Below are 26,940 nucleotides of genomic sequence, written 5' to 3'. Positions count from 1 at the left end.
CCTTCCCCCTTCCTTCTGGAGCCCTCCCACTGCCCCTCCCTCCTACTCCTTCAGAACACCTTTCCCCCTAGTCTACTCCCTCCTCCCCGACAGCACTAACATGCAACTTTATCAGACTCTCCCACTGCCTAACCCAGAGCTTCTTTATCCTCTCCAGGAGGTAACTGGTGCAAAGGGGTTATGCAAATCTAAGTTCCATTCTCATTTAGGGTCTTTCTCTGCTGTTCCTTTACTTATATTAAGGAATTTAAGTATCTTTCTCAAACTTACAGTCTTAATATCCTTTCTTCCACCCCCGGTATCCAACAGGCAACACAGGACCACACTAACCAAGCCCATTTAATGGACATAACTTCACCCAGGGGGGCAGGTTCCAATAACCGAACCAAGCTGGAACTATCAGAAAGGCCAGCAAAGCCACCGTCACTGTGCTCTCATGATCCAATACCTCATAGCAGGCATGCAAGCAATCTCCAATAAGGTGGTAAACTTTGATAAACTGAGGGAAATTACCCAGAATCCAGATGAGAATCTAGCTCTGTTTCTTAACCGCCTTACAGAGGCCCTTACTAGATATACTAAACTGGACACTGAATCTCCCTCTGGGGCTACAGTGCAAGCAACCTACTTCATTTTTCAATCAGCCCCTGATATAAGAAAAAAGCTCAAATGAGCTGAGGAGGGCCCTCAAACCCCTATCCGAGATCTGGTAAAAAAATGGCCTTTAAAGTCTGTAATGTCCAAAAAATCAGCTGAATTGGCCAGGCAAGCTTATTTACAGAAAAAGGTGACACTCCAATCCCAAGCCTTGGTAACTGCCCTGAGGCCTGTGGCTCCAGCAAGAGCTCCAAAGGGGGACCAGCAATCCTCTCCGCCAGGGTCTTGCTTCAAGTGCGAACGTGAAGGTCACTGGGCTCAATGTCCAAACCCACGGCCCCCCACCAGGCCATGTCCCACCTGCAAACAAGCAGGACACTGGAAGAGTGACCTCCCTATGGCCGGTCCCTCCCCAGCATCTCTACCCAGAGGTGTGGCCAGCCAGGCAATCCCTTCCCATGAGCTTTTGGGATTCGCAGAAGACTGAAGGAGCCCAGACTTGAGGATCCCTATAACCCTAGCCAGACTCAGGGTAAAAGCTCCAGGTAACAGGTAAGTCCATAATTTTCCTTGTGGACACAGGGGCCACCTATTCTGTCTTGCCTGCCCACTCTAAGTCTTTATTTCCTTCCCAGGTTTCGGTTATGGAAATTGACAGAAAACCCTCCTTCCCAAGCAGAATAATTAGCCTGTGCCCTAGAGAGACATCCTTGTACACACTCGCTCCTAGTTATTCCCTCCTGTCCAGTCCCCCTACTAGGAAAAGATGTTCTCCAACCCCTAGGATCCACCCTACAGCTTCTTCCCAGGCACACTGCTAGTGCTCACTTTCTTCTACCTCTGTTTCATGCATTTTCTAGCACCCCCACACCACCTACCCTACCACTGCCCCAGACCTGGTCAACCCCCAAGTCTGGGACACTTCCAAGCCAGTCATAGCCTCCCACCACAAGCCAGTCCTTATCCAACTGAAACCTCAAGCTAAGTTTCCCTCATGTCCCCAGTTTCCAATTTTCCATACTCACAGGGAAGGACTTAAACCCATTATAGACTGGTTGCTTACTCAAGGACTCCTTACCCCTACTGACTCCCCTTATAACACCCCCATACTGCCAATACGTAAACCCTCAGGAACTTATCACTTGGTCCAGGATCTCCGTCTAATTAATGAGGCAGTTATTCCCATCCACCCAGTGGTTCCTGTTACACCCTTCTTTCCACATTTCCCTTTCTACCCCACTTCACAGTCCTGGATCTCAAAGATGTGTTCTTTACACTTCCCCTCCACCCTAACTCCTATTACCTCCTTGCCTTCACATGGGAGGATCCTACATCCTTTAGGTCTCAACAGCTGACATAGTTTTACCCAGGACAGTCCTCACCTTTTTGGGCAAGTCTTAGCTCAGGATTTGGCTACTTGTGATTTGGGAAGTAGCACACTCCTACAATATGTGGATGCCCTCCTCCTATGCAGCCCATCCCTCGAGGCCTCCCAGACTCACACTGCCCAGCTCCTTAACTTCCTGGGGTCTCGAGGTTATTGAGTCTCTCCAGCCAAAGCCCAGCTCACCACCCCTTCAGTCACATATTTGGGCATACTCCTCACTTCTACCTCTAAGAGGCTTGCAACAGACAAAATCCAAGCCCTGTGTGACTTACAGCCACCAGAAATGGCAGATTACATTCTCTCCTTCCTGGGTTTAACTGTTTTTCTAAGACACTGGGTCCCTAATTTTGCACTCCTTACCAAACCCCTATATCAGGCAGCAAAGGAGACTCCCTTACCTCCCCCAAAATAATAGCTAACTCTTTTTCAAGCTCAGGGATGCTCTTATATCCTCCCCAACCCTAACCGTCCTTTCCACCTCTTCACAGATGAAAAGCAGGGTGTTGCCACTGGCGTCCTCGCACAACCAACTGGACCTTCACACAGACCGGTGGCATATCTCTCCAAGCAGCTTGATTCCAAGGTTCGTGGCTGGCTACCACGTCTCCGAGCACTGGTGACAGCAGCTGAATTAACTGAGGAAGCTCTAAAACTCACCCTACTTCAACCAGTAACTGTGTTTTCCACCCATCGCCTGCAGGACCTCTTAAATCATAAATCCCTTCCACTTCTACAGCACTACATTCACCTCCTGAAGACCCCTTCAATTACCCACTCCCCTCACTTAATCATTTTTGTAGATGGCAGTTCTGGGCTGGGTCCTGACGGAAGCTGTAAAGCTGCCTATGCAGTTGTCACCACCGCCTCAGTTCTGGAAGCCAATTGCCTTCCAGAAGGGACCACTTCCCAAAAGGCTGAACTTTTTGCTCTGATCAGGGCTCTAATTTTATCCATAGGTAAACAGGTCAAGATCTACACAGATTCCAAGTATGCCTTCCTGATTGCTCACTCACATTGAGCTATACAGAAGAAGTGTGAATTTTTCACCAGAAAGTGCTCACCAGATAGGAAAGAAAAACAGAAGGTTCTAAGTATGGGAATGTATTCAGTAAAAAGTAAAAGAATGTTTCTAAGGCAAAAAGTTCTTGTGTGACGGAATATATGAGGGTCAAAGTCAAGTGCTAACTAAGTCTGTGTAAGTAAAGGGCAAATTTCAACGAGTTTGCATATAACTAAGTTGGTTATATGTACATGAGACAGGCTGCGGCCTAGTACCTAGGAATGTACACAAGATGCCTGGTTGCTGTGGCAGTACCCTCACTGGGGAAGCTCTGTGCAGGAATCCTATCAGCTCTGACATTGATCTCAGGCACGCAGCTCTCAGGCAGGAAGGAATTCCTTTGCCAGATAACCAGTGTTGGTTCCTGCCTGCCTTTACAGTAACTTTGGACAGTGGATTTCCATGAAAGCAACACAGAGCTGCTAACATTGCACTCTGCAGCTGTGAAAAGTTAAGTAGATGTCCTAGTCTCTGTAACTTTCCTGAAAAGAAAGAATAATGCTTACATACTCTATAACCTGATAATAAGACATATATAAAGATTGCTGATGTAACTCTTTAGAACTGTATTTCCATCAGAGAACAGAGTTCCATCTGATCTCTGCTTAATCCTCAAAATCTGTGTTTTGTGAAAAGTCCTGCCTTATCTGAAATAAGGCTCTGCTTCACCTGGCTGCATGTTAGAATGGCTCCAAAATAAGCCAGACTTTAATTCATTTAAAGTTGTGTTCAAAAGTTTGATGTTTGTTGTAAAGATTACTGTGATCTCAAATGGGATATAATGAATAATTCAGGATACCTATTGCACAAACTGAATGTTTTACTGTTGGTGATTCCATTTTGTATTTTCCTTGTAAACTCTGTTGCCTGATTAATTTTTGCAGAAGTATTGCTTCAAGAGCAAACACTGTAAATTAACTTGAAATAGTAAGGCATCACCGATAGAACAGATAATGTAAACCCCAATTAGATAAAAGGGGGTAAATAGCTGTAAAGTCATAGACATTGAAGTTAAAGCCCAGCACTCTTTATGACTGGTGAAACTAACTTGCTCTATGGTTAAGATCAAATTTAGAAATTGAGATTAAATACAGAGGCCAAGAAAAGTCAGTAACAGGCCAATTTGACCAGCTTAATCTTAGACACCTAACAAAAGAGTTAAAACCTAAATATAGCCATTCTTTGGCATTTAAGAGAAACAATAGTTAAATGCAACCTAAGATGTAGACGTGTGTTAACCTCCCTAAAATAAATAAAGACTGGAAGCTACAAGAGAGAGATTCTTAGGCAGATGTACCTGCTAACTATCAAGAGAAACTGCCAGAATCAGGAGTTTTTAGTCATTTTAAGGCTTACAGATCCTCCTAAACTACATAGGTAGGCTTAATCTATGCTTGCTAGTATGATTATCTAGCCCTAAGTCACAGGAATATAGAGATCTCTACTAAACACAGGTTATACCAACAAGAGGACTTGATTATGCAGTCACTGCCAACCAAAAGCTAGAACAGCAACTCCAAAAGGCAATAGAGGCATCTGCTGCCCCCCTGACATTCCTGCAAAGATGAATAACACTTATTGCTCAAGTTTCCTTGCAGAACCGTCGAGCACTAGATCTGACAGCAGACAAAGGGGGAATACGCCTCTTCCTAAAAGAATGTTGTTGCTGCATCAATGAAACCTGTCTATTGAAAGCAACGTCGAAACTCTCAGATGTCTAAATAAAAGGCTGAAGCAAGAAGAATCAAATGACCCCTGACCAGGATGGCTGAACTCCACTCTTGTCACCTGGCTGACCCCTACCCTTACTCCCCTATTTGTGATAGAATTTCTGCTAATGATTGCTCCCTGTCTTCTCAGGTTTGCCTGGAACCATGTAAGTGAGGTTGCCAGGGTGACCTACAACCAGATGCTCCTACACTCTTATAGTCGCCTCCCCACCGACCTAGAACCCGAACCTTTTTCTCCCCATGACGCCCCCTAATATGTAGGAAGTAGCCAGACAGACTCTGGCACCCTATATCACCAAAAAGGTCAGGATGTTAGGTCGGAAATTAGGTGACTGTAGGGGGCAAAGCTAAGCAGTCAGAACAAAGACCAACCCACCAAAGGTGACCAGAAAGTTCGCAGCAAGGTGGATGGAAAGTTCCACTGACCCTTCACACCCACCTGTCACTCAACAGGACCCCCTCTCATCCCAGTCTATAAAAACCCTGGGCAGCAGGGCCACGTGCGATTTTCTCCAGGTCCCTATACCCCAGGGGTCTGGGAATTTCACCTGAGATCCAAATTCCAATAAAGCTTGCTTCGGCCACTTTCTGTCCCATTTTATTTGGCCGCCACTGAGCCCGCCTAAGCTTACATTTGGTCCCACCGCCAAGACCCGCTGAGCTTTCAGTAGGTGGTCTCTCAGCCTTGGCTGAGTGCCTCCAGTGACATGAGATTCATTTCTAGTTAGAGGCTCCAAATGCTCCATCCTCCTTATGTCTATCTATCCTCCTGGTCTTGCATCTGCCCTAGAAAGTGCATTAGAATAAATGGGAAGTTTCCTCCATTAAATATGTATACTTCTGAGGACACAGAAACTATACCATAAATGCACACCTCAGAATGTGAAACTGACATCCAAGACAGTCAGAAACTCCTGCAATTCAATACCCACATTTTTTTTTCCACCAAAAATAAACAGCAAATTATTTCATATCTTCAAAAATCATTTATGTATAAAAATGGGATAGATTGAGATTTTTCTCCTGCTTAAAAATATTTCTAGAGCTACTGTACAATAAAGCATACTAAAGTATACTAATTGGCAAATGGGAGTCACAACTATGAACTTCATATATCTTCAACATTTTAAACTTGATTCCCATGTTTTTAATAGAATTATTTCCTAAAGGAAACCATGCATGATCATTGCTTTGTGATAATTATGTTCACTCTGTAATATCTGGTCCTGGAAGTTATTTCCTAATTTTGTCTCTAAGCTATGAAGGATTACAATTTGAGTATGTAGTATGTATGAAAATAAATTGTGAATCAGGGGGACTTAGGTAACTGCTTACCAGCATTTGAAGATGCTGGTACTTGCTACTCTCTTAAGGAAAATTTACTTACGAATTTGAGGCAGAAAATCGCTGGGAAACCAGTTGAGGAAAGATTCACAATACATACAGTTCAGTGGAAGAATATTTGCCTAGTGTACATGTGGCCCTGGGTTCAATCCCTAGTACCACGTAAAAACTTAAAAGAACCTTCTTTGCTCTGGACACTCTCTTGTCATGATGTTATCAAAGGTCAAGAGTCATTCCCACCTCCAGAATGCCAGATTAAGAACTAAGAACACTAGGCCTTTGAACCAAAGTTCTATTCATGGGATTCTCTTGTGTGTTCAAATCATTAGTATTTAAAAAATAAATACTTTTCTGAAACTTGCTACTGGTTTTACTTATCTCTTCAAATATCATTGCTTTCTAGACAATGTAGTTGGTACAATGACTCTTATGAGCCACATATTGAGTAAAAGCTCATTGTCTAGACCAGTAGTAAATGCTAAAAATAGGGAGAAATCCCTCAGAAAGATGGGAGTGAGAGGATAATATGCCCACCTTTACATCTACCCAGAAGTGCTATTACTGGTTTTCAGGTGTTTGGCCTTCCCATATTTTCTTGGATGAAGACAGTATACTGCAAAGTTTTCCCTTTCTGGCTACAACCAACAGAGCACACACAAACACAGACAAAATAAGCTTTTATATTTGAAGTCAGAGATTTGGATTCAGGTATGGTGGTACACACGTTAGCAAGTCGGGAGGATTGCAAGTTCAAGGCCAGCTTGGGCACCTTAGCAATACCCAGTCTGAAAAATAAAAGGACTAGTGATGTAGCTCAAGGGCAAAGTGCCAGTACTGAAGGAATAAATGATAAAATCACCACAAGTCTGAAGTTGCCAACTGAAATCTGCATGTGGAAATGGGACATGGTTTCTAACAAATGTTCTAAAACTCTATGGCATTAATTTAGGGGCCAAAAACTGAGCGATGGGAAAACAATTATTACAGACTAGGAACATCCATGTGGGTGGCTCATCACTTGTCCTTTGAGTTTATACCTCTACACCAAGAGGACCTACTTGTGAATCTATGAAGAATATGCGTTTATCTGTTGTAGGGAAAGCACTGAGCCAGCTAGAGATCCTGGATTTTTTAACCTGAAGCAGTGACTGGACAGATTTTTGTAGAACTCTAGTGCATCAGAGAAAAAGTTATTTGGCCTTCAAGGAAGAATATAAAGTAAAATTTGTTATATTTTGCCTCAAGAGGGACAGAATGTGTAATTCATGAATTCTGTTGAGCAAATAGTTTTGGCGTTCTCCTGCCAAGCATGAGATAAGATGAGATGAGATATAGTTCCTTGGACTCTGCTTGGGATTAGAAATAGCCATGTAACTTGATTTAGCCCATGACATGTGAATGGACAAGATGCCTGTCAGTTCCAGGCAGAAATGTCCATTTAGGGAATCCTGTATTAGGAACTGTGAAAACACGTGTTGGAGCCTGCATTGCAATGTGTGAGTGATGGAGAAGAGAAGCTGCCAGGCAATCCTTAATGGACACATAGAAAGAACAAGAAACACATCTCTGCTTATTTTAATTCACTGCAACTTGTGCATGATTTCTTAAACCTAACCTGACCCAAATAACTGATACCCCACCTGAGCATCAACAAGTCCCATAGCTTTGTGTGCTTTGATCTCTTCACTTACAGTGGCAGGAATAAAGAAAAGCCTACTGCTGGGGTGATACTCTAAAGATCACATGTGCTAAGGCACTTGAGATGCTCAGTGGTTCCTGAGCAAATAAGAGCTCAACCGATACTACTAATGTCTTTCTTTATTTTACAGATTTATTAAATGCTACTGAAACTCCCACATCATATCCTCTCATCCCCTGATTTCAACCACAGCTACAAAGGACAGCCCTGTGCAAGCTTAGACTTACTAGTGCTGATAGGATTGCACATCACTTCATGCTGCATTTCTACTTCTGAATGATCAAAAACAGTTCAGGGGCTTTGCAGAGTTAGTGCCCCAAGGAGCAATCTTCGATCAACAGGGGACAGAAACTGATGGGTCAATATGTCAGCTTCTTGTTGATATGAACAATTTTGAGAGGTTCTCTGCTTAATGATCAGGAAATCCCAGTAGAACTGATTCCCTGGTGCTGCTCCCTGAGACTCGTCACACAGGAGTCCCCTCCACCATTGGTGTTAATGCAAATTTACTGTCAAGTGTTGGAAGTGACCCTCATACTCCACTTCCTTAAGAATTCTTCAGGGAAAACAATTCCATCTGTACCCCACATTCCCTAGAGGGTGTGAGCTCTCCCTGTCCTCACCAGCTTCACATAGCTAGAGGGTGCGGGTCCAGTATCAGGGGCTAGGGGTGGAAGTCCTTATATTTCCTTAGCAGCTACTCTGACTGGCGTTCTTGCTCAAAAGTTAATTAGAACTGAGAGGTCTTCACATTAACTGCTCCACATTGTTTCATAACCATGTAATCAGGATTTTCAATGTCAACATAAATAAATGCATTCTCTTTATTCCATTATATATTTTATTATTAAATACTTAAATATTATATTATTATAAATTATTTATATTGAACATTTGAGGAGAAACTTTTTAAAACCCTCCTAGCAATTCTACATAGCAATACTGCTATTAAACTCATTTTTCTGATGGTAACAAACTCATAAACAAGTAAAACATTTGTTATGGTCACATAACTAGTAGGAGGTAGAACCAGGAAGCCCAAAATTACCACAGTCCATGACTTCTCTCCCACACCATCTCCACGCACTGAAACTCTCATGGCACCCAGTATTAAACAAACTTCTAGTTATTAGGTCCTCCCTGTCATAACACAGGTGGTGCCTTTTAATCTTCCATTTGTTGCTCTATTACATAGGAAGTACCTTTTGTTATCCTAATTTTAGAATCTGCCTCTCCACCCTTTAAATTTGAGATGCAAAATCTCATTGAGATATAAGCATCTATAAAATTGAACTGCTCTCCTGCTTAATCTGCAAAATGCATTAAAGGTTGTTATAGTGATTTCAGCATCAAACTTAGTGTGAGGGCTCCAGTTCTGGATCTTCAATGGCTGTTCTATGTTTGCAGTCACTTAATGCTATTCAACAGATTTTCCTATCTCTGATTTTTTTTTTACTTTTTTTCCTTTTTAAACCACGGATTGAATTTAGGGGTGCTTAACCACTGAGCCACGTCCTCAGCCTTTTTTATTATTTTGAGAGTAGCTCTCCCTAAGTTGCTGAGGCTGGTCTCAGACTTCTTATCCTCCTGCCCCAGCCTCCTGAATTGCTAGGATTACAGGCATGCACCACCTGCAGCTTGAATCCAATCTAAATCCCCTCCAGTTTAAATTATATGGTGTAAGAGTGGATATGAGCTGGTCCCTGCCAATTCTTTCAATCTAATTATTCATAATCTTCTCACCACTTATGAAGTTCCAGTTATCCAGGTCTTCTTGGTGTTTCTAAATCATGGCTTCTTTCTGCCTCAGGACATTTGCAGTTGATATTCCTTTCATTGGGAATGTACTTTCTTAACTTTTACTGTTGACTTTTTAATTGGTGCATATTAATCACACAAAATAGTATCATTGTGGCATATTCATAATTTAATGAGTTTCAGTCCCTACCTTCCATGTATGAGAAAAAACATGCCACACTTATATTTGAGTCCAGCTTATTTTGTTTAACATGATCTCTGGTTACATATTTTTATGCAAATGACAAAATTTCTTTCTTCATGACTGAATGAAAGTCTCTTATGTATATAAACCAAACATTATCCATTCATCTGCTGATGAACACTTAGGCTGATTGCTTAACTTGGTTTTTGTAAATTGTGTTGCTATAAACATGGGTATGCATGTATTTCCAAACATGCTGACTTTTATTCTTTTGGATAAATATCAGGGAGTGATATAACTGGATTACATGATATGGTCATTTTTGTTTTGTTTTTTAAGGAATATCCAAAATGATTTCCATAGTGGTCGCACTAACTAGTATACATTCCCACTAACAGTGTGTTAGAGCTCCCCTCCCACATTCTGGCCAATATTTATTGCTGTATTCTTGATAATTATCATTTGGACTAGAGAGAGATGGGATTTCATGGTAGTTTTTGATTTGTGTTCCCTGATGGCTAAAGATCCTGAACTTTTTTTTTTTTTTATATATAATTGTTGGCCATTTGAATTTCTTCTGTGGAGCAGCATCTGTTTAGTTCATGTGCTCTTTTTCTGAATGGGTTATTTGTTTATTTGGTGTTGAGTTTTTCAGTTCTTCATGCAGTTGGAATACAACTTCCCCCTCAGTAGAGTAGCTGGAAAGATTTTCTCTTGTTTTGTAACCTGTCTCTTCACACTGTTATTTTCTTTGTTATGGAAAGGATTTTTAATTTGATAGAATTCATTTATTAATTTTTATTTTTACTTCCCAAGATATAGGATTCCTATTCAGGAAGCTGTTGCCTGGACCTGTATGTTGGAGTGTTTCCCCTATGTCTTCTATGAGTTACATATTTTCTGGTCTTATATCTGGGTCTTTGATTCATTTAGAGTTGACTTATATACAGAGAGAAAGATGGGAGTCTAGTTTCAGCCCTCTACATATGGTGGTCCAGTTTTCCCACTACCATTTTTAAAGAGAATGTCTTTTCTCCAATGTATGTTTTTGGCACATTCACTGAGAATCAGGTGACTGTGAGAGTTCATCTTTGAAACTTCTATTCTAATCCTTTGATATTTGTGCCTGTTTTTATGCCAGCATCATGCTGTCTTTGTTACTATGGCTCTGTGGTGTAATTTGGGAAAAACTAAAACCATTTCCTCCAAAGTCAGAAACAGGAGAAGGATGTTCAATTTCACCACTCCAATATAGTACTTGAATTTTTTTGTAATGGGTATTTAACCCAGGAGTCTTAATCACTGAGCCACATAGTCAACACTTTTTAATTTTTATTTTGAGACATGGTCTTGCTAAATTACTCAGGGCCTCACTAATTTGCTGAGCCTGGTCTCCAACTTGCGACCTCCTGCCTCCCTGGCTGCTGGGATTACACGCATGAGTCACCAAACCTGGCATAGTACATAAAATTTTAGCAAAAGCATTTAGTTGGGAAATTAAAATAAAAGGGATATGAATAGGAAAGAAAGAAGTCAAAGCCTATTTGTAGGTGATATGATCCTATACTTAGAAGATCCTAGAGGCTCCCCTAGAAGAACATAGATCTGATAAATGAATTAATCAAAGTGGTAGAATACAAACTTAACATACAATAATCAATCACTTCTGTATACCAACAATGAATCCACTAAGAAAAAAAATTAGGGAAATAATTCCATTCACAATAGCTTAAAAAAAAAACCACCTAGGAATGTGTCTATCCAAAGTAAAAAAATCTTTACAAGGAAATTACAGAATGCTGAAAAAAGAAACAGAAGTAGACACTATGGAAACAACTTCCATGTTCATGGGCATGCAGAATTAATATTAAAATGTCCATATTAAGAAGGGATCTATAGATTCAATGTGATCTGGATCAAACCACCAATGACATTCTTCAGAGAACTAGAAAAAAAATCTTAAATTTTGTATGGAAAGACCCACAATAGACAAGGCAATATTGAGCATAAAGAGCAATGTTGGAGGTATCCTAATACTCAATTTCAAATTGATTTATTTTTCATCCTTTTGACCTCAGCCCAAAGTGTAATATTGCAACAAATTTGTTTATCCTTGATTGTTTTAAATTTTTTATTGTATTTGTTCTAATTAGTCGTACATGACAGTAGAATGCATTTATACATTTTGATAGCTCATACATATATGGAGTGTAATTTTTCATTTTTTCTGATTGTACATACTGCAGGATCACATCTGTCATGCAGTCATATATGTACATGAGATAATGTCTGTTTCACTCTACTATCATTCCTTCCCTCATACCCCTTCCCCTTCCCTCACTCCCCTTTACCTAGGACAAAGTAACTCTATTCTTCTATCCTTGATAAATAACTATTTGTCATTTGTTTTCTAAAATCATATTCACTTGTTAATTCATTCGCTTGTATTTTTAAAATTCACTATTGTAAGAGCAGATGAGCAAGGGTAGAGACCTTGCATTTCCTGTTGACCCATGTTTCCATGAAGCTCAAAACATTGCCTGGGGCACAGCGAAATCTCTAGTTATTTGTTGAACAAAGTAAAATTAGTGATGCAAATGAGGACATGAGACTGGGAATTTGAACATATTTCCTATTTTTCTCTATTTCTATGACTGTAAGTCACATTGACCATGCTTTCCAGAGAGCCCTGAATCTGCAATGGAAAAAGATAACTTGAGAAATCTTTTGAATGGAAAAATCTGTTGATTCTCCATTTTGTCATGTTTCACAGGTGACAAGGATCATTGATGATTTGTATTCTGCGACTTATCACGGCACAATTTGCATTTTTATCTCCACCCAGATTCCTGAAACTTGGCAACGTGCCAGGTGGGGACTGCTTGCCCATTCTTTATTTGTTCCAGAGTCATAGACTGTGTGCGCTATACTCCCAGCTGCTTCCAGTTCACGAAAGGATCTCTCCCTCCTCCCTCCTTCCAGCACAGGAAGCCGGCACATCCTCTGGTACAGTGTTTTCCAGGAGCTCAGCCAGCCGCCGGTGGAGGGGTGGGGCTTGTGTCTCCAGGGTCCTTCCTCAGAGCTCAGCAGCCTGAGCAGTCCTGGCTGGAGGCTGCAGCCCTCTCTCCCCGAGTCTCCTTTACGGAGCCTGTGCGCTCTGGCTTGCTTTCTCTTTCATACCTGGCTGTGCTTTGGACCGAACCTCACACCAAGGAACGCTCAGATCTTGGATTTTACTGCCAGTGATGGAAATACTTGAAAATGCTTCTTGGATTCTGGAAGATTCATTCAAGAAGAACTTCAACGGTTCCGAGGGCTGCCTCTGTGGTCCTTGGCACAGCCACCTCTTCCTTCCCCTGTCTGTGGTGTATGCACTGATTTTTGTGGTGGGAGTGGTGGGCAATCTTTTGGTGTGCCTGCTGATTCTGCGGGACCAGACAATGAAGACACCCCAAAACTACTACCTGTTCAGCTTGGCCGTCTGTGACCTCCTGGTCCTACTCCTGGGAATGCCAATGGAAGCCTACGAGATGTGGAGCTACTCCCCTTTCCTACTCCAGCACCCGGGCTGCTATTTCAAGACCGCTCTCTTTGAGACGGTGTGTTTCGCCTCAGTCCTCAGCATCACTGCCGTCAGCGTGGAGCGCTACGTGGGCATCTTCTACCCCTTCCGCGCCCAGCGGAAGAGCACCCCACGGAGGGCTCGCAGGATCCTTGGCCTTATCTGGGCCTTCTCCCTCATCTTCTCCGTGCTCAGTACCATCATCTATGGCATTAGGGTCCCGCACACCCTCAATGAGACCTGGGTTCCTGGCTCTGCCACCTGTGCAGTCATCAAGCCCATGTGGAACTACAATTTCTTCATCCAGTTCACCTCCTTCCTCTTCTACATCCTCCCCATAACGCTCATCAGTGTCCTCTACTACCTCATGGGGCTTAGGGTGAGTATCCAGGCTAACCGACTCGGCAGCATTCCTTCATTTTCAGTGGCTTAAGGTTCAGAGAAAAACAGAATTGGAAACAGAACTGGAAGGGAGCAAAGAGAAAAATAGGATGAGTTCAGATAGAGAATTAGAAAATTAAAGGACTTGCCTAAAATTAAATCGTAAATCCACAACCACATACCATTGCCAGTAAATAATAATTTTCCATTATTCTTCTCTCTATACTTGTTCTCATATCTTACCCAAAGGTAAATCTGCTTCAGGAGGTCTGAGGTGGAGCCTCACTTTGAATAAGCACATCAGGCTATCTGGGCGTGGTGGACACTCTGAGGGACTCTTTCACAGCCTACTGTCTCATTCCTGTCCCCCATCTACTGCCTGTGTTGACATTTTCCTCTGTACTAACTTGGTCTGAGTATAACATGAACTATAGTTACCTATTAGTCTACGACAGACACATAAAGTCGAATACTTCCTTATGGTTGCTTTGACTGGTTGATTAAAATAACAAAATTTTAAAAATGTGTGTATGTGTATGTGTATGTATATATATCCTTAATTAGTTCAACTTGTTCTCCTCTTAAGCAGGTGGAGTTTGAGAGATGGGGAGGTAAACAGACCACATGAGATACAATAAAAAGAAAATGTGAATAAGAGACATCTGGAACTAAGACAAGTACTAATTACTTTGAAAAATCTATTATAATTAGTTGCTTCTTTCCTATGCTCATATCATGCAACAACTCATTCATTCCTGCCTTCATTTCTTTATTTCCATTTCTAGGACTATATTAGCTGAGAGAAGCTCTGTTTGACAAGGGTAGAACTGAGAGCATATAATTCCTGGTATATTCTGTGCTCAGAAGCATGGAGGTACAAGTTTTGACTGTGATAGTGTTATACTTGTGTAAGAAGGTAGCTTGTGTAACAGTTCTAAGACCATTTAGACTCTCAGGTCCTCAGCTGACAGAATATGCTTTTAGGGAAGCCACATAGTTCTCCTGGAATGACTTTTCCATGCATAAAACAAAAGGTCACATCAGGTCATATCTAAGACCCCTTCTAACTGTAGGGAGTATGATTCCTCTAGGGAAGGAGGGGATTATGAATGAAAGGAGAACAAAATAGTCACATCCTGTGCTTTAAGATAGCGCTGAATCTATGTGACAACTAATGTACTCCCATCTCAGTCCATCTTTGTGAAAGGGAATTGTCAAAACAGAGAATTCCACAGGTGAACCTTTTGAATACATGTTGTCCCGAAGATGAACGTCAAGGTCTATGTAAGAAGAACAGATTTTGAGTGTCATGACCTCTGAGCACTGGAGTTTACCTAATCAGGCAGAGTGCTATGTCAGTTTCTTCCTGGAGGGTGGCCTTTCATTCTCAAGGTGATATGTCACCCCAAAGCAGCTCCTAGCCGTCATCTTAGAACGACTTGTACATCTCACTAAGAGGAAGAGACACCTACAAATTTTCAAATATCTTCAGTCATAAGAGAAACCCCCACCTAGAACTTATCATTTTCTCCAACACCGAGCACTTATCTGGGGTCAATTTGGGGGAAATATTTAAATTTGAACATGATAAAATTTACCCAACTATCACCTTTGCTTCATTTTGTTTCATTGTCATAAAATCACAGCTGTTTTTTCTTAACTTTATAGAATTGTTTTTTTTTTTTTTTTTAATAGTTTCAAAAGAACGGGCTGCTTGAATATGATGTATTACTACTTAAGGGGGAAAATTCTGAAACTCTCTGCTGAGTTGGCACCAATAATTCAAAGAAACCTAGATAAAGAGTATGATCTATATGCAGTTATAATTTAACAGGATGAAATACAAGAAAATATAAGTCTTCCCAGGGCTCAAGATCACATTAAGAATTAAATAATTTTTTTTTTCTAAACTAGAAAGCAAAATGGGAACTTTCATTAGCTACTTGAGTCTACCATCTCTATCAGAAAGTTTGGATGGTAAATATCCCAAGAGGCACTTATTTTCCAATCTAACATCCACAATTCACCATGAAATGCCTATACCTAATAAGCTGGTTTTCTTTGTTCTGCTACTTTGTATGTCTGAGTTCATTGAAGTCTACCCTTTTGCTCCTGAGAGCAGAGATATAAGAGATGGAATAACAAAATAAACTCAAAAAGTTCCAGGGCCCTAGAACATTTTCTTTAGCTGGTCACAGTCATTTATGTCTCAATGCAGAAAATTACAGGATGTTCTTAGAAAAAAGAATCATAATTTTGCTATTAGGTTACCCTCTGAAAAAACATCATATAGACAGCTTCTACTAGGCAATTGGGTCATGATAAAAACAACAGAACGAAACAAAAAAAATCTACATTTTCCTACTGAAAACTTATTGTTTGTTGTTGCTGAGGCCTAGAGAAAATAGCTTTGCCCATTATTTACAGCCCAGACTTAATGACATCAACTTGTATTTGAGCCAATTAGGAACAAGACCAAACTTCATTCTTAGGTTTATTTAATTGACAAGTGGCACTTCTCTAATGAAGATTTTCATATGACTTTTAACGAGAATGCATTAGTAGCACTGATTATGCCCTAAGAGATGAGGAACTCATGGTAATTCCGATGAGCACCTCTGAAAAGATTTGTCAGTTTCCTATCCTATTCTGGTCAGATTGGTTTAAAAACCTTGGGGAAAAACTAAAATTCATCAGTTTAAGACTGTGAGTTTTCACATTAATTGAAAAATCGAGAATCCCAACATGGCACCCGATCGACATCCACAGGTAGTCATTGACCACATGAGCACTGTGTAGGAAGATGATCCTTCATGGGACCTTGAAAGTCAAAACAAAGGGCATTTCTTGACTCCATTACAGAAAAGAATCGGCACCAAACCTTAATAATACATTCCAATTCCATGGCATTCAATGCCCGAAAGCTAAGTGTTTATGAATTTGTCATGATGCTTGTCTTGAAATAATGTTTCAACTCTTTCCAGTGGAGTGAAAAGGACTCTGTTGTCCCTGTCACTGCCAATTCCTGGGTTGTAAACTCTGGGACAGTGAGGTGCTTTGGGAGAAAACAAGATGAGTCTTCATCCATATCAAACAAGTGCCACTACAATTGTTTTCTGCACTAATGGGGGGAACAGATCCCATGATACAAGTTTCTAAATCCATCCCTCCTCAAGTGAAGCATGGTATCAAGGTTTTTTTAAAAATTTTTTAAATTATTTATTTATTTTTTTAGCACCAGGGTTGAACCCAGGAGCATTCAAACACTGAGCCACATCTCTAGCCTTTTTGTTTTTGTTTTTGTTTCAAGACAGGGTCTTGCAAGTTGCTGAGGCTCAGGCTGGCTTTGAACTTGTGATCTTCCTGCCTCAGGCTTGGAAGCTGGTGTCATGGTGGGTTTTGATTCCATACAACTGGGGAGGATAAAGAATCTTCCAATGGGAAATGTGATTGTCACATTGTTACATTGTTGATTGCAACATTGTTACATTGTGCTGCTACAAACAAGCAATGCTTCATGTCACCAACCTTTGTAAGAGAGGTGCAATATCTTGTTTTGAAGATTGATGGTCTCTTTTCATGAACTTCTGTCACCATCATGTTACTTAAGATCTTTATTTCAACCCTCAAGATTGCCTGGCCTTTGCTTTGTATCAGTGACACCAGTTGGAACTGGTGTTGTGGGGGATACCAGCTTTTGGGCATTTTCCCAGTTGCTTCCATTATTACTGGTTAGGTTCTGTCTTCTGGATTAAATTTAGATAACTAAATTTCCATGGGTGTGTGTGGATGCCAGGTCCCATGCCCAGAGTCACCGACTGGCAGGACAACAGTGAACAAGCCTGTGAGCTCAGGCCAAGACCTCTTCAACTGTTTTTGTTTTAAATCAGGAACTGAGTGACAGAGAACAGGTTGTAAACCACCCAGTTTGCTTTCTGTGAGTAATACAACTCAAGACATCCTGTTCTTGGGAAGGATGGATGAGAGGTTACCCAGGTACCAGAGGATACCAGGAAAGGAGCCACCTGCTCAGGAAGTCACTCCTGAAAGAAGTGTCATCTGTGCCTTGGAAACCAGGAAAGTCAACTCTGTGCTGTGCTGGCACTTTGTACCTTTTTGGACGTCCCTGCTGTCTACCACTTTGTCCTTTTAACTCTCAGTTATCCTCTAAGTCATACTCAGTCATCACACTTCCTCTAGGAAGCTCTCCAGATCTCCTAGACCCTGTCGTAGGTACTAATGGCTCCTAGTAACTTTTCTTTATTACAATTTGTAATTCTGTTTTGTGGATTTCTTAATTTATTTCTCCCAAACTGAACCATAACCTCAATGAGTAAATGAGTCTAAGGGACTTCTTGTTTTCTGGGCTTCAAATTCTGTCCTTTCAAAGCACTGGAAACATTGGAAGTACCTTTTGGATCTATGAGATTTTAAAAAAAAATTTCAGACACCAAGCAATTTAATATCAATAAGTTCTACATAAAACAAAACACTAAGACTGACTCCCCAGATCTACCACATAGAAACAAAGCTGAAAGCCAGCTGGTTCTCTCTGCATGGGGACATTCTGCCCCAAATCAAAATGTGAATTGTCCTATGAACTATACAAATTGAGTTCATGCCCTTTGAGGACTGGTGGAAAATCCAATTTTCTTCTTTCCATTCCTGCCTCCAGAGACAGGCTGATCTCATGGTGGAAGAGGTTTCCCATTTCAAGGACCCAGAGCTTCTTGTAAATACAGTCTCTACCTGTCCTTCCAAGGCACTTTGCACACAGCTTGGAGTAAAGCATGCTCAAAGTTGTGCACCTCTTCTTTTCCTTTACATTCCGTAGAGGGAATGATAATTGAGTTCGTGAGGCCCCCTCTACTTGGATGCTCTGTAGCTGGGGGTGGGGCCAGAAGGCTCCTGAACTTCCCTGATAGTGACCATAGTTTTCACTCCTGTTTTTGCTGAGTTTTGAAATAAAACTTTGGGGGAATATAGAAGCAATTAATGGTTGAATACCTGCTTTGTTCTACATCTGACAAAAAAATGTAATTACTCAATGATAAAAGAGCATTTAACATTGGTTAGGCAAATTTCATTCTATTATCTAAACCACTCAAATAATCTGGAAACATTTATAACATACGTAAAATTTAATTTTCACTCTTCCTCCAGTTAACAACTTATGTCACTGTCATCTAAGGAAGATGCAAAGTAACAACAGGTGATTATCTTTCAGTGCAATGTACACTAGCACAGGGGCATGTTCATAAAAAGCTGTGTGAACTGTTTGCTTGATGTTTAAGAAATTTATCCCTTGGGCTGGAGATATTTCCCCTGAGAACTGTTAATCCCAGCCAAGAAGTGAATAATAGATCTCATTATTTTTTCATTATTAATAATGGAATAACTATCTTATAACAACTATAACTTTTAAGATCAAGAAATAATAAAAAGATTAATTGACTGCACACTGCTGAAGGTTGTAGTCTGATGTGCTATGTTAGCCTTAAAATTATTTTTCTTCTCAGTGCATCTGGCTGCTACTTTGCATCATGATAGCACTGCTTTTCAGTGAGTGATAGCAGGAGAAAGAATTTCTAGAAAGAACCCACTAATACACATGAATGGCTCACCTCTGCAAATAAATAATTTTATTTAAAAGAAATTCAGTTTTCATTATGTATTTTGAGTGAGCTTGGAACAACCACCAGAATCACAATAATAGCCGTTAGATGTCACTTGCTGAGTGTCACGTGCCAGGCACTGAGATATGCACTCTACAAGTATTATTTTACTAGTGTATTAAGAGCATCCTACTACCTTCAGTTTCCTCTTCTATTCCTCAATTGCTGCACAGCAATTCCCTTGTTTCTTTTTAAGTTCTAGGGAACTTTGAAGGGTCCCATCTCATAGGACTTTTAATCCCTCACTTGATGAAAACTTAGGCACATGCATAGAACCTCGGCACAGTCACAAGACAGATGACAGGCTTGTTAGCTATCCAGGTGGACACTTAGGCCTGTGGTGTCTTGAGAGCTATCTGACTTCAGCAGCTGATACCTTTGTTAGGGAGACAGAATATGGATTTGTTGAACCTTAGAGGCAATTTTTAATGACCCACTGTTCCAGGTCTTGTCCTATTTTAAACACTTCTGCTAAAATATTCTCTTTAAATGTCATCTAGCCCAGGAAGCTCATAGCTTCTTACAGCCATGTTCCTTTAGTGCACATAATGGTACCAACTTCTTATTTGCCTTGAGTACGAATCTATCTAGTTATAAGTCAGACTAATCCTAATTTAGTCATGAGATGACATAGGATAATTGGGTATTTTCTTCCACTGGATGGCCTTATTTAATCAGTCAGGATGATTGTATTGCTACACAGGAACCATCTACACAGTCTGGCAAAACACAAAGGAGCCAGAGACCTGAAAAGTCCATATGTGGATCTGGCCTTTGGCAAAAATTAATCCAGTAAAACAGAGAACATCTAAGACCTAGTTTGTTTCTCTTTCTTCACTCTTCTTTCTGTGATGTTGCTTTTAACCTTTGACTCTACACAGTAGCCCACTGGTAGCTCCAAGCTCTCTTCTCATGACAAATAAAAGGTAGCCATTGTAATTTCACACCTGGCATGCAGAGAAAAAGTGCTCTCTCCTGCAGTCCTGATAGAAAGAGAAATCAAATTTCCATTTCCAGAAGTATAAGCAAATAGGTGAAATGTTGCTGGACCCAATTATCAAGTCACTATAACTAGAGACTAAGACAATCTGAGAGCCTTGGTTACTTAAGGACAATTCCTGGAGCCTGAGTTGGGTTCATTCCCAACCAAACTAATGACTGAGTATGGGGAAGAAGTACCAGTAAAGTACCATAGGGTGCTACTGGTAAAAGAAGGAAATAAATTCTACGGAATTGGTAGGTAAGTAGATACTTTATTAACTTCCATACATTTGATTGTATTTTATCATGAATCCTTAACATTTCCATTTTCTTGCTGAACATCCTCAGAAATCAAAATTAACACAAATGAGAAAGAAAAAAAAATCACAACTAGAACAATAATAAAGATTTTCCATGCTACAGGAATCAGGAGGAAGGAGGACCCAATGGGCTAAAGTAGACGCCAAAGTCTTCCAGGAAGAGGTGGAACGTGAACTGGGCAAGAAAGTTTGATGTATAGGCAGTGGTGATATCTGAAATTTTCAGAGGTTGAATCCAATTAGGATGAATACATTTTATCACCTAAACTCAGAAAAACATGCATTTTTTTTACTGTCATGTACAACTAATTAGAACAAATAAAATTTTAAAAATTGAAAGAGACAACAGCAACAACAAATTATTTTGTCAATATTGTACCAGACAATTCACTGATGAGGGTTTGGGGAAGGCATTTAATGAAACACCATTCTCCCTTGGCTGGGATGGGGTGGAAGATGTGGGTATAGACAGTGGGGAGGGATAGTACCCCATACCCCTCGAAGAATCCTAATTGCCATTAGCATTTCAAAGACTCTGAGAGACCCACAATGGAACCTATAACCTTCAGGAGGCAGGAAGAGTGCCTGCATGTGGTTTCTACTGCCTGGCTCCCACATGCAGAGGGACTTCACTCTAATATACATCTAATAGATGAATAAATGAATGAAATGGAAAAGCCTAGATAACACTTTTTAACTTCAGAACTTAACATTTTTTAGGAAACACCTATTAATAGACCACAGAACTAGTGTTCTACAGAATTGCATATAAAAAATGGTTGTATTGCCACAGGGGAACCCTCTACACTGTGCGGCAAAACACAAAGGAGCATCTATCCGGTCAAGTTCAATGACCTGGATCAAATTCTGCTTCTAACTTACTGTTAAACCTATAACATGTTCTTACATTTCCCCAAAGGATTTATTTGATTTTTCAAAATGAGCATTAGAATGGTACTTTTTAGATCTTAAAGAAAAAAAAAAATGTTTCCTGTTCTTACCATCTCTCTCCATTTCCTTTTCAGCTGAAGAAAACCAAATTCCTTAAGGCAGAAAACATGACAAGAATTATCCAAAGACCCTCCAGAAAAAGATCCAGGATGCTCTGTAAGTTCTCACTTTGTTTTGTACTAGTTCATGAGAGTTACTGACAAGAGAGAGATTTATCATATACTTTCCACATCAAAAGTGAAGGTTCAAAAGAAGTGAATCCTCAAGGCAAATTGCATACAGAACATATGTGGTAACTATGTGGCATTTAGGACTAAAAAAGCCCCATGAAGTCACTGATGTTGGTTTTTTTGTTGTTGTTTGTTTGGTTGGTTGGTTGGTTGTTTTGGTCCTGGCCCTTGGAGAGTACCAGGTATTGAACTCAGGGACACTGGACCACTGAGCTACATCCCCAGCCCTATTTTTATTTTATTTAGAGATAGAGTCTCACTGAGTTGCTTAGTGCCTTACTTTTGCTGAGCTAGCTTTGAATTTTCTATGCAGGGGCTCCTTGGGATCTGTCTGCTTGTAAGGACTGTAGGTTAACCAAAGTGGAGAGAAAAACTGCTAGAAGGAATGCATGACTTGGTGAGAAACCTATACTATCCTTGTCTATTCTGCCTTTTGCTCTAGCATTTATTTTCTTTCAGTTGTCCTGTTCTTAGCATTTGCCATCTGTTGGGCCCCAATCCATGTTCATCGCCTCTTCTTCAGCTTTGTGGAGGAGTGGACCGAGTCCCTGGCTGCCGTGTTCAACCTCATCCATGTTGTGTCAGGTAAGGCTTAGCTGTTTTGCCTGTGTGACCAGAGCCTGGGCAACTGCAGATTTTCCTACATCTTGCTTAGCTGCCAGAATAAAGTTAAATATCAGGGGGATCTGCCCTCCTGGAGTGAAGACACTTGGTTTGAATTTTATGCAAAGATTGATTAGACATATTGTTGGTCCAAAAGAAGCAGCAGTCTGTTTCCAAGGCTGCCTTATAGAATACCTGGACTCTAAGTGTGAGGACTACAGCAGGAACATAATTAAGGGTGCTTTCTTTAGTTTCCCCCAAGGGCCATGGGATTAAATTTGTTCTTATTTAGTAAATGCCCTGTCCCTTAATCTCCTGTGGGCTCATGAAAGTCGTCAAAGTGGGTTCTTGGGTATCAAGATATGCTGTTAGGCTATTGTAACTCTCCTTGTCAGGGATACTTCAGAATATGGTGGAAATCGTGGTAGAAAGTCTGTAAGAGCACCTGACTTGGCACCCCAAATCCACTTTTAATGCTGAGAGAGCTGGAGTCCCTGGCTGCCTTCATTCCAGAGTCTCTTGGCTGTAAAATGGCAATAGCCCCTGCTCTAGATACCAGAGGCTGAAGGTAGGCAGCGAATCAGTGAGTATAAAAGAGATTTTAGGCTACAAATGGCAGCTGTTTTTCTGTGATCAACACAAGTTGTTAAAAAGATATTATTATAAACCATTTTATAGTCAAAAGTCCAGTTCTGCTAGAAGAAGAACTGGGCTCTTCAGGGAGCCAGGGAGAGAAGGCCAGTATACGTGAGATGAGCTCGAGATGTACGCAGAACTAAGACAATAGCATAGAATATGTGTTGTTTCCTTTCTGTCACTATCATTTTGTACTCAGCAGGCTGTGTGGCAAGCTTTTACCTAGACATTAGTACATTTGTGTTTTCTCATTTACTGTTCAGGCTCAAATCACAAAAATATTTATGGCTCTTAGTTATTTACAGGAGTTTCCAAATAAGATGGAAAACACTAGAAGTCCACATAGGACTTGAGTAGTTGGCCACAACCTCTCCAGATGCATGGAGGCAACCTGGTCAAGATTTTCAAATTAATCTTCAATAATGACACCATCCAGTTAAGATACCATCTCTCCTCCCTTCCTTTGCAAGTGATATGAAGTCTCAAACTATTAAGCACTGCAGAAATGCCCAGCTTGCCTTTCCATATTTCAAAGTATAGGATTTCCATTAGTAGAATATACACTTATCAAGCAAACTAGCTATAGAGCACATGATTCCTACACAACACAGCCATTCCTGATTCTTTGTATATGCTGTGCCTTCTAATTGCAGCACCTTCTCCCCTCCTCCTCAGCCACCTCCCATTCATCTCAAGATCAGGCTGGATTCCAGCCATACCCGCTAAATGGTCATGACCACTCTCTTTTTGTTCAAGCCATTATGGAAATTGTCATACCAGGACTCAATAGCTCATAGTTTGCTCTTAACAAATATTGTACCATAAATTATTGAACTGAGCTATGCATTTGGCCTTCACAGTACTATCCCATGTCGTTAGACAATTTACTTGTGCCTTGAAGTTCTTGGCACTCAGTAAGGAGTCAGTCAGTACTTATTTCTTGAATGAATTAACAGTCAATAGTAATGTCTCCTTTTATATTCCTCCCTCCCCATCCTATACATATGGCATAGGGAGCACCGACTGCCATGGATCATGTTAATGAAGGTAATAGGAAGCTTGCTGACCACAGTACCCATGAATTGCTTTGTATTCTCAGCCCACCATGAATCATATCTCGACATGATGCTCTCATCTTCCAGTCAGGGACAATGAGCTAGGCTGGAATTTTTCTTCATTTGATAACTAGGAAGAAATTGAAGTGCCAGTACTTACCTAAATTTTTATTCTTCGTTTTACAGTTTGGAAGAAATTGAAATACCAGTGTTCATTTAAGGTCGTAGAACAAGGCAAGACCAGGGTCATATATGATATCCTAAGGTTCCCATTCTTACACTCATATTGAATCTAGGAGAAATAACATAGGACATAGTAATCAGGAAGAGTATAGGACAAACAGGAAAATGATTGTGTGCAAGATGCTAGTGGACAAAATAAACTATAAGCACAATTATTCAATAAGATATAAGAGCCATCAAGGGGAAAGGAAAGGTAGGGAGGGAAAGATGTGGGGACATTCTTCTTTAAAGAGCTTTACAACATTATAAAGAAGCTCAGCAGGGACCAAACCTTGGCAGATTTACCATTCCTCCATCACTTGCAGCTTCCAATTACGGATTTAAGTAAAATTACAATGAGAAAAATTTCTTCCCTCTTATTCTTAAACATCTTTTATTAATGTTATGGGAACATTTTCTTTATGTAGAGATCAAAGGAAGTTATTATCTCAGAGAGACCCTGTGCCAGCCTAAATTTTTCCAAGACTATAGTCTCTATGTTTGATTCCTAATTGCACAGGTGTTAGATCAGCTCAGAGCATTTTGTAATCTCAGTGAATGTCTTGTGTGTATCACCACTTCCAAAAGAGCCATACCAGGGATACCAGGTCATTGTTAAATAGTTGTGCTTTACCCTCTTGTGCCTCTCACTTAGTTTCTCAACTTTTCTCTCCCTTATTCCAGGTGTCTTCTTCTACCTGAGCTCAGCTATCAAGCCCATTATCTATAGCCTGCTGTCTAGCCGCTTTCAGGAATCATTTCAGAAAGTCATCTCTCCTTTCTTCAAAAGGTGGCACTCCCAGCATCACTCACGGAAGCCACCCATCCAGCAGGACATCTTGCTGACAGATTGCCACCTTGTGAAGCTGACTGAAGACACAGGTCCCCACTCATGTCAGTCATCCACTTGCAACTCTTACCTCTGAACTTCCACCATGAAAGGGAGTCTCAGAGGCGCCCCATCTACAAGGCCTAGGTTCTTGGAGGTGCAGTCCTCCATGCCTCAGCTGTGCAGGAAGGGACATGCTATAATCTGTGCCTTCTCATGGGCTGAGAGGAAGATAAAACAGTTCTTAGAATACATGAATCTGTATCTAGTTCTTTGTTACTACATATGAAACTCAGACCTGGCTCTGAGACTAAACTGCAGAACTTCCTGATTTGTAGTCATCTCTGCACCATCCCGACTGCCTCATGTTCCTTCTCAGTTCATGAAGACATGATTGGCAAAGCACGGATGGCTGTCTTGTGAACAATTTCCACTGTGAGGAATGGTTTGTCCTGAGTCACCTACACTGAGTCAGGCTGTACTCTTATAACCCATGTCTGCTGAGAGTCCTGAAAGGAAGACACTTAGGTGTTGTTTCACTCCTCATGAGGTGAGAAGACCATATCCATGATTTCCTTGCCCCACATACCACTATTATCATTTGACTCCTTAGAGTCCTGAAGCTTTCAGATTAAGAGCTCCCTGGATGACATGGGAATGCCCTGAGAACTATTAGCCCTGGCACCCCAGTCTGCAAGTCATTATCACTCATCATTGAGAATGGGGTCAGACACAAGTTCAACTTAGAGAAGATGGGATAGGAAGAGAGAGGAAGGTGAAGAGGTAGGTTGAAAAAGATATAAACTACACCAAACAAAATCTAAGTTATTTTATAATTTGGTCCAAACTTGGGTTTCTAACATCTTGTTTCATACCAGATAGAGGTATGTTCTATTGTTTTGGAACATGGACAAATTAAATGGCATCAACTGGTCCCAAACTCATGACTTTAACACACTCAGTCCTGCATCACCTAAATAATGCTCTGTACACACATAATATAGGCAAAAATCTGCTTCCTGGACTCACCTTCCATTATACTACCACAAGTAATATATATTCCATTCAAAGTAGATGACTTGCTACTCTTATAAGGATGTGAGCCACAGACTTCCCTACGTGTTCATCTTTGCACATAGAATACCTTCCACTTAGAATACTTTCTTTATCTCCAATTTCCATCTGTTTGTCTCCTGTCACTCATTATTCATCTCAGTATGGTACCTACTTCATGGGCCTTGCTTGATTTTTTTCAAGTAAACATGGTGTGTAACTTCTGGCAATTCATTTCTCAAGCTTTGTCTTCACTTGACTTTGAATTTCAATGATATATATTATTGCTTGGCAAGAATGTTAGTTCCTAAAAAGCATGAGATAACTTGAGTTCATTGTTCTCTGTTTACCGGAACCATGGCAATGTATCTATCACAATGGTAGGTGTTTAATAAATGTGTGATAAAGTGAGTTTGTTTCACATTTCAATGTATTGAGCCCCGTGAAAATTCCAGATGGAACCAGGTTAAGAGCTAAAAGATTAAGACATTGTGTTTCTGCTAGTGATACCTGGCCTTCAACTGGTCATTTGGTCTGCTGTGGTTATAGTGGTATGTCTGCCATTTTTGTGGTACATGCCAGTTCTAACATTTAGTCTATGAATGTCCTGTAAATCACATGAACAATCCCATTGATAAATGAGAGTATTGTCTCTGACATCATTTACAGACTTAATAATCATA

At 40.6% G+C, this 26,940-nt stretch overlaps 1 protein-coding gene across 1 annotated transcript; it reads left to right on the top strand.

Moving 5' to 3' along the window:
- Positions 1–13,004: 13,004 nt before the first annotated feature.
- Positions 13,005–26,598, top strand: LOC306663402 (neuromedin-U receptor 2-like; the record flags this gene model as incomplete). Its single annotated transcript, XM_079143774.1, has 4 exons — positions 13,005–13,700; positions 21,704–21,785; positions 22,319–22,444; positions 25,060–26,598. 4 exons carry the CDS (start codon positions 13,005–13,007, stop codon positions 25,299–25,301), a joined length of 1,146 nt encoding a protein of 381 aa, XP_078999900.1. The 3' UTR covers positions 25,302–26,598.
- Between the last annotated feature and the right edge of the window lie 342 nt (positions 26,599–26,940).

This window comes from Sciurus vulgaris (genome assembly GCF_902686455.1).
Source record: "Sciurus vulgaris genome assembly, chromosome: 6".
Classification (NCBI taxonomy): domain Eukaryota; kingdom Metazoa; phylum Chordata; class Mammalia; order Rodentia; family Sciuridae; genus Sciurus; species Sciurus vulgaris.
Note: the sequence above shows the minus strand (reverse complement) of the source record. Positions and strands in the feature narration are given on the sequence as shown.